Here is a 12074-nt window from a genome sequence, read left to right on the forward strand (position 1 = left end):
GCTCCCTCTGGGGGTGGAGGCTGCGGGGGTGCAAAGCAAGGGGACTCGCTGAGGGGGCCTAGGCAGAGCCAGGCTGCTGAATCCTCAGAGGTGCGGTTTCAGGAGGTGGCGGGGCCAAGGGTCTAACCCCACAGGGGTGTTCACCCCTGAGACGGGCTGTCACCCTGCAGGGGGTTCCTCCTGGGGCAGTACGGAGCGAAGAGAGCCCTGGCGTGGGAGTCCGGGACAGCTTGGGGTCCCTGCCCTGGTGGGTTGGAATTGGGGCTCAAAGCGAAGGAGCTGTAACCCACCAAGGCATCCCAGGGGCGGGACTCAGGGAAACCTGGAGGTAGAGGAGAGGCCGAGGGGCTGGATGTCTCCAGGGGACGTCAGACACCGGAGATGTGATCGCTGCAGGCAGAGAGGGCAGGGGTGCAGGGCCCAGAGACACAGGAAATCTTGGCCCAGGAGAAACTCAAAGGGTTAACATGGCGGAGGGGAGAGCGAGCTGTGACTAGCCCTGGGGAGGAAGCAGCCACCAACCACCCCAGGGGCAGAGCTGGCCAGGGAAGGGAGGATGGCAGATGGGTCCCCTCTGAGCCCTGGGGATATGTCTGCTTGTACCCCTGGGCTCAGGTCCCTCTAGCCCCCAGTGGGAGCAGACAGGGGTGGTCAATGGGGAGACATTCCAGTGGTGGAGAGATTCTGGGAGCGATAGACCCTTGTCGGGGTGGGGTGACCCTCCCCAGATGCTGAGGGGCTGCATGACCAGGGGGAAGGCCCCTGAACTTGGCAAGGGACATGGGTTACAAAGCCCAGTGAATGGAAAGAGGCTGGGACAGGTCTGTGCACTGATGTGCAGAATGAACAGTAAATATGGCCGGCAACCAGCTTGGCTTAACAGTGAAATCCTTGCTGATCTTAAACACAAAAAAGAAGCTTACGAGCAGTGGAAGCTTGGACAAATGACCAATTCTCTTATTCTTAGGTTTGACTCCCTTTTCCACCTTCCTCTGGAGGGTCAGAATTTGAGCCTTTAAGTTTCAGGTAGTTTGTTTGCTAACCAGGTCTGTTCTTTATCTGCGGCTCCTTTGTCCTGCCACTTATGGGCAGTTCTGGTTACCCGTTCTTGGAACTGGCCAAGAAATAACCACAAACCAAGGTCGAACTCGAGTAGTATTGGCCCTTGATTTATTACTTGCTTCCCTTATTTGCACAATTATACTCACACGCATGTTGCATTCGTTCTACTGGCAGACTGCAGCCGCGGATGTTGTTTTCAATCCAGCTGACCAGAGATCGGAGCACTAGGCGATGAGAGTCCCTGGAGTCCCTTCGGATCTGCGGGAGGGCTCTACTGCTTCCGGTCCGGTCCCGAGTTCTTGCGGTCATGGGTGACATCTCTCTGTTGGCCGCTACTGCCGGAGGTTTGTATATAGTCCCATATACACCTTGATTATCTTTACCCAGTAATATTTCGGTTCAAGCCTTGCGACTGGTTTCTTACACTCATACTGTCTCAGTCACTCCTTACACATTGATTACTTATTCATAAGCACGAATACAATTGGTGATATAGCTTTAAGCAATCACCTCACATCAACGAGGACTTCTGCTGTTTGTGGTTCAGACAGGAAACTGTGCAAACCGCACTTTAAGAGAAAGGTAACTGGCAAAAGAGGAAACCTACACAGACACAGACTGCATTCGGAAGAGCAAAAAGGGGGGAGTGGATGAAAAGGGGGGCGCGTGCAGCAGGGCGTGTGGGGACCGTGTCCGGTTACAGTTCTCTCCTTCCTCTATGAGTTAGGTAATTTGCATTAACACACGGGATTTCTGGCTTGCTTTTGGATCCAAAGCCATCAGCAGCTCCGAGACTCTGTCTTAAAAGGTTTCAGAGTAGCAGCCGTGTTAGTCTGTATCCGCAAAAAGAACAGGAGTACTTGTGGCACCTTAGAGACTAACAAATTTATTAGAGCATAAGCCTGTTTATGCTCTCTGTATGTGTGTATATATATCTCCTCAATATTTATTCCACTCTATATGCATCCGAAGGAGTGGGCTGTAGTCCACGAAAGCTTATGCTCTAATAAATTTGTTAGTCTCTAAGGTGCCACAAGTACTCCTGTTCTTTTTGTCTGAAAAGGGACACAGTCAACTTCCCCCAGAGTTTTGATTTCTTTCCACTTTCAACTCCTGCTTCCAAAACACCCAGCGATCTGAAAAAGAAAAAAACAACCTATTGTGGCTCCCTTTAGAGCCCTAATAGGAGTCTATCTAAGTAGCATGTTTTGTTTGCATTTCTTTTATTCTACAATATACACTGCACACGTCCTGGGGAAAATGCACATTCCTTCCATAAAAAGAACAGGAGTACTTGTGCCACCTTAGAGACTAACGAATTTATTAGAGCATAAGCTTTCGTGGACTACAGCCCACTTCATTGGATGCATAGAATGGAACATATAGTGAGGAGATCTATATACACACAGAACATGAAAAGGTGGGAGTTGTCCTTAGAGTTGGTAGTTTAACTTTTAGAACATTATATGAGCCATATGAATTGTTACATACCGTGGAACTGTTTCTTTTGTGCTCACAGAGTTTTCATGTACCCTTATCAAAGTGACAGTCTGATTACTCAGAGCCACCTTAAGGCTCAGTGTTCCGAATGTTGCTTTTTTTGTGCACCTCACCCCTGCTGTTGCTCCAGAGGGACACCGTCTTTTTTTACAATTTATTTCTTATTCTTTTACTACAGCTCTTATCTGCTATTTTCTTACCAGAAAACGAATCTAGACTCTTTCCCCATTCTCCTGGGTTTCACTGCCCTGCTGTAGCCACCGCTTTGGTCTTTAAAAAGATATTGAACTTTATAAAGCACTGGCATACCTTAATGGTTAAATGCTCAATACCAAAGCCAAACAGCACCATTACCTGTGTCTGGCAAACAGTGTCTGTCAGTTTTGCAACTTTGAATGAAAGAGTCAAATGGATTTTTAGTGGTATTATTGAAAAACAAAAACAAACCAATTTATCTTAAACCCACAAAACAGAATTTTATAAACCAGGAGTGTTGGTTTAGGTCCTAAACACTTCACATATTTACACAATATATTTACACACACACACACACACACACACACACACACACACACACACACACACACACACAGATACATACATACTCTTTTGCTTAACATCCCCTTACACTGCTTTAATTTTTACACAGCTGTACATAGATTACGTTTGTATACATTTGGGGGCAGTTACGTTCCAATAGAAACCCCTTCTGTTCGTTTAGCGAATTTGACTAAATTGTTCCTAGTCAAATGATTTAAATCAGATTGTCTCTTTGCCTTGGGAAAAGGGCCCATTTCCCCTTCGGAATGGCTGCAAAGAAACCAACAATTCTCTGTCTATAACACTTTTCCTGTTTAACATTTTTACAAAGTTCAGCTGCTTAATTCCCTCCAGCCTCTGCAGAGTTAACGTCTCACTCTCTTTCTTTAAATCACTTGCTTATCTCCCAGACTGACACCTCCTTCAGCCCAGATATCACCCTTCCAAGTATTCTCCCAGGGATCTGAATTCCCCATGTCTGCAATTACTGCTTTCCTTACTCCTGCCACTCTGCCCTCAGGGCTCCCAACCTGTTTTCCAATCTCCTTCTCTGTTGCCTGCCTGCTCATCTGGGCCTGATCCTGCTTTCCTCGTTGAACCGCCCCTTCTCATGGGCACAGGCTTTGTCCCACTAGTCATTTAGACAGGAGGGTGGGCTCCTCAACTAGCCCCCATCCCTCCTGGTCCCTTTTCTTTGTTCCCTTTCTCTCTTGTTGCTCTGGGTGGGGGGGGGGGGGTTGTCATTTTGCCAGATAGGTAGTGACCCATTCTGACAGCACACACAGGTACTCTGCTATTATTTATGGTGTTAGACTCTATCAGTTCAGTTCAAAAGACCTTAGACTGCCCAGGGATTTGGCACCAAATTGTTACCCGCACAAAATTCTCTGTTACTCACACACTCAAGGGCACCTGCTCATACTGTGTTCCTAGGGCTCAAGGTGTCACCTTACAATGTAGGGCCCCCACCTTACCCTGGTCCTAGGCCTCAGGCAGAGCCCTGCAGGTGTGCGGGACCTTTTACCAGTGAAAGAGCCTTACACAGTAATATCCTTACCCGCTATTTATTACCAATCACCCAAACCAGACTGCACATAGAATACCAGGGTTGGAAGGGACCTCAGGAGGTATCTAGTCCCACCCCCTGCTCAAAGCAGGACCAATCCCCAGACAGATTTTTGCCTCAGATTCCTAGATGCTGCCCCCAAGGATTGGGCTCACAATGCTGGGTTTAGCAGGCCAATGCTCAAACCACTGAGCTAGCCCTCTCCCCACATACAGTGCTCACTACTCCCAATAAGACAGATGAACTTTTCTTGATGGCCAGTCAGGATCAGGTCCATCTGGGGGACTCCAGTTTCTGCACGGCATCATTGGCAGAGTGCTGAGGTCTGGCAGCTCTGTTCTTGGGGGCTGTGTCCTGGAGTTGGTACCCAAAGAACTTCCTTTTGGACCCCAGTTTATATAGGGAAATTTGAGCCCTTTTAAGCTGTACCTTAACCAATCATGATACTAAAATTTTACTAACCAATCCTAACATAGTGTAAAAAATTCTCTAACCAATCCCACCCCACCACCTTAATTAATTTACACCTAGCAAAATTAATTATGTAACAGAGAGAAACAATTAAAGAACCAGACAGAGACCAGACCAAGGGTCGGCAACGTTTAGCATGCGGCTCACCAGGGTAAGCACCGTAGCGTGGTCCAGTGGGGGTGGCGGGAAGCAGTGTGGGCTGAGGGATGTGCTGCCCCGGCTTCCCGCCACCCCCATTGGCCCAGGACGGCGAATCGCAGCGAGTGGGGGCCACGATCGGCCAAACCTGCCATGTCAGCAGGAAAATAAACTGTCCCAGCCCACTAGGGTGCTTACCCTGGCGAGCCGCGTGCCGAACGTTGCTGACCCATGGACCAGACAGTTAAACAATAGGGAAGTGGGGAACAGAATGACAAAACAATGAAGAAATGAGGATTTCACAACCACAGCTATTGATAAGAGATTTCTTGACAGACAGGATGCTATCAAACTAAATCCCTGCCCCGACCCCGCCTCTTCCCCGAGCGTGCCTTGTTCCCCTCCCTCCCCCCTCCCTCCCAGCACTTGCTGCCACGGAGCAGAACTATGCAGTCATAGAGAAGCAATACCTGGCTGGGGGGTGGGCCCTTAAGAAGCTGCAGGTATAAATATTTGGGTGGTACTTTACTGTGTACACTGACCACTCATGCCGACGGGATGCATAAAATGAAAGGGGCTAATGCCAAGCTCCTGAAATGGAGTCTGAACCTCCAGGATTACGAGATGGAGGTGGGACGTGGGAATGGGAGTATGAATGTTATAGCCGAGGCTTTGTCCCAGAGAGGGGAACCTGAACCTCCCTGGGTCACTGGCTTAAGTAACCCCATTCAGTTCAGACTTGAAGTGGGGAGAGATGTGACGAAGTGGGGGATTTTGTTAGTGTTTTATATGAATATGGTGCGTACCTCACTTTCCCTGTGTGCTGCATGTGTAACAAGATGGTGGAAGAGGGGGTTTGTGGTTGCAGAAGGCCAGGTGTGACCTCGCCTGGCAGCCTGGACTCTGGACACCGGCCTGGACATTGTGGATCTTAGCAACCAGTGACCCAGAGGCCCAGGCCATCTTGGGAGCCAGCCGGTTCTGGCCCTGTCATAAACATACAGCTAAAGGTAGCATAAAATCCCACCTGAGCAGCTGTACTGAATCCTTACCTGTAAGGGGTTAAGAAGCTCAAATAACCTGGTTTGCACCTCACCAAAAGGACCAATAAGGAAAGAAGATACACCTCTACCCCGATATAACGCTGTCCTTGGGAGCCAAAAAATCGTACTGCGTTATAGGTGAAACCACATTATATCAAACTTGCTTTGATCCACTGGAGTGCGCAGCCCTGCACCCCCGGAGCGCTGCTTTACCGCGTTATATCCAAATTCATGTTATATCAGGTCGTGTTATATTGGGGTAGTGGTGTACTTTCAAATCTGGGGGGGGAGGTTTTGTTTGTGCTCTGTTTGTTGTTCTCTTTCTGGACGGAGAGAGACCAGACAGGAAAAACATCTCCTGAAAACATACCTGAAATGAGCACCTAAGATTACAAAAATTGTAAGTAAGGGCATGGAAATGCGTTAGATTATCTTTTGTTTTAGCTTGTGAATTTTCCCTAGGCTAAGAGGGAGTTTTATTCCTGTTTTTAGTAACTTTGAAGCTGAGCCTAGAGCGGAATTCTCTGTGTTTTAAATCTTTCTATTACCCTGTAAAGTTACTTTCCATCCTGATTTTTGCAGGTGTGATTCTTTTCCTTTAAATAAAATTATTTTTTTAAGAACCTGATTGATTTTCAGTGTCCTAAAAACCAAGGGGTTTGGTCTGTGCTCACATTGTAACTAATTGGTTAATATATTATTCTCAAGCCTCCCCAGGAAAGGGGGTGAAGGGGTTTGGGGGGAATATTTTGGGGAACAAGGGACTCCAAGTGACGCTTTTCCAGAATCTTTTGTCTAAATCCCTTGGTGGTGGCAGCAATACCTTCCAAGGACAAGGGAAGGAATTTGTGCCTTGGGGAAGTTCTTAACCTAAGCTGGTAAAAATAAGCTTAAGGGGTGTTTCATGCTGGTTCCCACATCTGTACCCCAGAGTTCAGAGTAGGGAGGGAACCCTGACAGGCCCGTAGGAGGATAAAGAGAGTGGAGGAGAGAGGGCCCCATAAGGCAGCTGGTTCTGGTCAGTTGGGAAACAAAGGATGGAAGAGATGGAGCCCAGATGACCTATTTGGCCAGGAACAAAGACAAAGGGTGGAGGAGGGGCTGGTGGGGGAGGGAATATGGGGGGTTCATCTGGAAGGAGGTCGCTTCTGGACTGGGGACAAAGAGGGGCCTGAGCTACCTGAATGGGGACAGACCCAGCTGGACAGTGCTGAGACTGGCCAGGCCCGCGGGCCCTGAGAACTGCCTGTTCTGGTTCCTGTGTTACACTGGCTGAGAGTCACTGCAGGGTAGAGATCAGGGGGCGATACTCTCTCTGGGTGGGGATGTCCCTGTGGTGCAGAGGGAGGGGATTCCCTGAGGGGGCTGATGGTGAGAGACAGCCAGCTGAAGGTTCGGGAGGTGTGGTTCCAGGAGGCGCTGGAGCCCAGGTCTTAACCCACCAGAGTGTGTGTGACCCCAAGAAGAGCTGTCACACTGAAGGGGGGTCCTCCCAGGAACCGTAGGGAGCTGAGAGAGCCCGTGGCTGGGAGTCTGTGACACAACCCAGATCTGGTGTAATAGGTTTAATACAAGAAACAAAACATAATTAGCATCATTATATAAAATATATCCTAAAATAAAAGTCAACATATGTATATATCCAGTATATGTGTATGTGCACTGTCTGTATGTACTCCCTCTCTCTCTGTATATATGTGTGTGTGTATACACATACACACATATATATTATCTTAACATAAAACTGAGCATAATTAGATATATTGTCTACATATACTTCTCTGTTTTGTATGTATATATGTGTGTCAGAAGATATATAATAACATAATATTAGATACACACACACATATATATGTATATATGTAGAGAGAGAGGTATATATCTACATAAAAATATTGAACACAATCAATCCAGCATTTCTCCAAAGACTTAACACTTGCTCACACACTAAGACTATGTCTGGCTTTGTGTAACTGCGCCATCTGGTGGCTCCGTCCAGAACAGCGTGTTCCTCCCATCCCATCTCTCCTATGCAGGATTCTTTGCCCAGAGACCAGACCTGGGCCTGAGGGTCCCAGAATCAGTGCGGGCCTGGGTGGGTCTCTGCTTCATCATCCCCTGTACATTCAGGCCACCAATGGGGCCTGGATTAGACGGGGGGACCTGTGGGTCTTAGTTCATGGAGGAAGTGGACATCTTCTGGGGGAAACCCGTCGCTGCCAACATCCTCAGAGAGGTGTTGGGGGAGGCACAGGGCCACTTCTGGATGCTGGGGTACCTGGAGAACGGGTGCTGCTACTTGGGCAACGAGAACATGAGATACAGGGACAGGAGCTGCTATTATCTGCACATCTGAACCCCTCCGCCACCGAACACCCCCCTCGCCAAGTGCCACGACGCCTAAAACCCCCACCGAGCACCGCCAAACCCCACCCACTCAGAGCGCCGTGCTGCCGTATCCCCCCCGCCGAGCGGCGTGCTGCTGAATCCCCCCACCGCCGAATGCCCCCCGTGGAGCGCCGCGCCGCGCCGCTCTGCCATACCCCCCCTCCGAGCGGTGCGCTGCTGAACCCCCCTGCTGCTATACCCGCCCACCAAGCACCGCGCTGCCCAACCCCCCTGTCGTGCGCTGCGCTACCGAACACCCCCCACCGCCGAACACCCCCCGTGGAGCGCCCCGCCTCGACACACCCCCCCGCGCAGCACCGCGCTGCCGACTGCCCCGCCACTGAAACAAAAGCAACCCACCCCACCCCCAATGCCGCCCGACCGAACCATAAAAAACAAACAAAACCCGAGCGCCCCCCCGCCAACCCAAGATTGGCCGCCCCTTACCAGGTGCCGCCCCAAGCACGTGCTTGGTCGGCTGCTGCCTGGAGCCGGCCCTGCCTGAGCCAGCCAGTCCCCCACCCTGGGGCTGGATCCAAGTCATCACCCACACGAGGGGAAAGGCCCAGTGGCCCATTTCCTGCCTGGCTCGTGGCTTGAAAAAAAATGGTCACAATTTTTAGCAAACCAAAAACTGTTTAGGTAGAAACAAAAAGAAAAATTGTTGAATTTTTTGGTGAACCAAACATTTGAAAAAAAATACTTTGGAGTCAATCTGAAAGCATAATCTGATAAATTTTGAGGGAACCCAAAGTCAGCAGGAAAAAATCTTTTCATGTAAAACCAAAAATGGAAATTGGTCAAAATTTTCTGCGAATCAGAAGGTCAGAAATAGATTTGGTTTGAGGATGAAACATTTTGTTTCGATTTCAAGCATTTTAGACGTTTTTTAACTACAAAGTAAAATTACAGGAAATTTCAAACCATACAGTGTGTTTGAATTGAGAAAGTGAAACGTTTCTTTTTGAAAATGCCTAAATGAAATCTTTCAATTTCGGGGAATTTTGGGAGGTCCCGCCCCCAAACAAACAAATTGGCAAAATTGTCCCAGATTTACACAAAGTTTGGTGTTGCCGACTTTGCATTTTGCACCCAAAAAAAAGTTTGTCGGTGAAACTTTCTCCCCGCACTGCCTGGGAGCGGCCGTTAGAGTCGCTGGGTTGGGCGTTGTCTTGCAGGGACAGGTAACTAGCATCAGCTGGTCTGCTCTGTTCTCTAGAGGGTCTCATACTGTGATTGTCACTGGGGTATCTGGGTGCCTGGCGGTCATCACAGAGCAAACAAAGTCATAATCATCAAGGCAACAAACAGATCATCTACCGGTCATATAAACATTACAAGCAGCTTCCATGTGCTTCCCACATGCATGGGTCTGAGAGGGCAGGATATCAGAGTAAATGGGCCTGTTGGCTTCTCCCAGGGTGGCAGTTCCCTCAGCTGAGGTCTCATTCTCTCTTTCCTAAGTTCTCTGAGATTCTAATTCCTTGTCAGCTCTTCGATGGCTGAGGAACGTCCCGATCTACACACCGGACTCGGGCACAGTGGATTCCCTGGCCCCCGATTCCCTTCCACGACAGCAGCAGGGTGTCCTGGGAGAGAGAGATAATAGGGTATATAAGTGGCTGGCAGTCTGGATAGATAGATAGATAGATGGGTGGGTAGGTACATAGTTGGGTAGGTGAGTAGACAGTAAGTTGGTGGGGAGGTAGGTGGGCAGATCAGTGTGTAAGTTTATGTGTAGGTGGGTAGATGGGTGGCTGAGTAGGTCAGTGGGTGGTTGGGTCAATGGGTTGGGAGCTACGTCAGGTGGTAGGAAGATGGGTGCATCAATGGGTACATAGGTAGGTAGGTGGGTTGGATGGTAGGTGGGTGGGTGCGTAGGATGCTAAGTCGTAGGTAGGCAGCTAGGCAGGGTGGCAGGTGGGTAGATGGGTTGGTCAGTGGGTTGGTAGCTAGGTGGGTACATAGGTGGGTAGAACGGTGGGTAGGTATATGCATAGGTAGGTACGTAGGTGGGCAGATCAGTAGGTGGGTTGGTAGCTGAGTTACCGTCTGTAATAGAGCAGGGTGAGGTAATAGGCCAGGATGAATCCAGTTGCCACGAAGACGAGTTTGCAGCTGATTTCGATAAATGCCCAAGTGAGGCCACCTGTGGGAGCTGGAAGAAGCCGAGAGTCTGGGATAGATCCCTGCAACCCCAGTCCCAAGCCAGCCAGCCCCCGCCCTGGGCCGGGTAGGAGCCAGTGATTCCTTGAGGGGGAAAGGTCCTGTGGCCCAATGTCCGCCCACCTCCCGCTAAAAGCCAGTCAATCCCCTCCCTGGGGCAAGATCAGAGCTAGCGCCCCCTAGTGGGGAAGCTCTCTCACATGTTTCCGGTGGGCTCAGCAGTACAGTGTACATCCTGTGGATGTTGGAGCGGAGGCAGAAGATCCTGGTCCCTATCCCCACTCCCCGTCCAACTCAGGGCGCTGACAGCCTCATCCCCCTGGGTGCATGAGTTGACCTGCAGGGCCCCTCGAGAGCCGTTCCCAGCCATGGACTCCCCGTCCACCTGCCATTGGAGCTGGGGTGGGGGGTGGGAGCACAGGGAACAACTGCAGCTGATGCTGGGCCCCTGGCACTGGCAGGACGAGTTCAGCGCGGTCCCCAGCTGGGGGATGTCTGGGGAGTGCAGGACACACAGCAACAAATTAATAGAGAGAGAAACTCAGGGACAGGGTGTCCCACGGGTTAACCATACTAATGCCCAGGGGAAGGTTGTCCCATAGATTAACCAGCTAGTATCCAGTAGGGGATTCCCACAGGTTCTTCTGCCCTGGGGTGTCTCTTCAGCTGGCCTCCAGACACTGATCCGGCCCCATCCTTGGTCAGTTCTGCTTCACATCAACCCACCTGCTTCTCCACCTTCAGCCTGGGCACTCCTGACCCGTGTAGATGTCCCAGGAGTCCACTCAAGCCTCAGCTGGCCCCCGTGGGGCTGGCCTCAAAGCGGCTAATTAACTATGGCAGCCTCCCACTCCCTAGACGTGTCCTCTCCAGGCCGGGCCAGAGCCAGGGGACTAAATAACCCCGCTCCCAGCCCCAGATGAACCCCAGCCACCATCAGACAAGTCACACACCCCCCTCATGGGTCCTTTGCATTCCCCCCTCGGTTCGTCTCTCCCCAGCCCTCTCCTTTCACTCTCTGGCTTAGCCAGCCTGGCCTGGGTACTTTGCAGCTGGGCTTCCCGGCTCCACCTAGAGGGCGGGATCTGAAATCAACACCCAGAACAGCTGGACGCGATACTGGCTGGCCAGGCCTGGCAGGGTCTGTCCACGCTGCCCTCAAAGCCCCGCGTCACCGAGTCTCAGAGCCTGGCTCCGTTGGGTCGGGCTCACAGGGCTCAGACTGCGAGTCTCTGATTGCAGCGCGGACGTTTCCTCCGAGGTCTATGTACACGTTCGGGGTGGGGCTGGGGCCTGGGCTCAGACACGGGCTGGGAACTGGGGGGCGGGTTCCTTCTAAATCTCCCTCCGGCTGAAGGGAACAAGGGCCGTCCTTACACTGAGGCCTGATTTGATCCTTCATGTTGCAAAAGTGGCTGCTGATTTTCCCTCTGGCCTGGATCTGCAGCTCAAAGGTCATAGGCCATTTAATGGGGTTTCCCTGGGGCAGGGCTGGCCGAGGTCTCTGGGCACCGAGCCCGGAGCATGTTTAGTGCCGGACAGTGACTGGGTCCCATTAATACTCTGCCCCATATAGAGCATCCACCTATCCTGGCAGAAAGGGGAGGGGGTGGAGGAGACGCAGCGGGACAGCCTGGGGGGATCTCAGGGGGAAGCGGCGTGGCTGGTGTGAGGGGAAATCCTGACAAGGGGGGACTGCA

The 12074-nt window shown here is 50.9% G+C and overlaps 1 protein-coding gene across 1 annotated transcript in view; it reads right to left on the reverse strand.

Moving 5' to 3' along the window:
- Positions 1-11833, reverse strand: part of LOC128827370 (sialic acid-binding Ig-like lectin 11) — a 30402-nt gene extending 18569 nt beyond the window's left edge. Inside the window, exon 1 of the mRNA XM_054011224.1 lies at positions 11587-11833. Within this exon, the coding sequence (XP_053867199.1) occupies positions 11587-11833 (247 nt within the window). The remainder of the gene's footprint in view (positions 1-11586) is intronic.
- Positions 11834-12074: the final 241 nt, after the last annotated feature.

The sequence above is a fragment of the Malaclemys terrapin genome, chromosome 21 (assembly GCF_027887155.1).
Source record: "Malaclemys terrapin pileata isolate rMalTer1 chromosome 21, rMalTer1.hap1, whole genome shotgun sequence".
Taxonomy (NCBI): domain Eukaryota; kingdom Metazoa; phylum Chordata; order Testudines; family Emydidae; genus Malaclemys; species Malaclemys terrapin.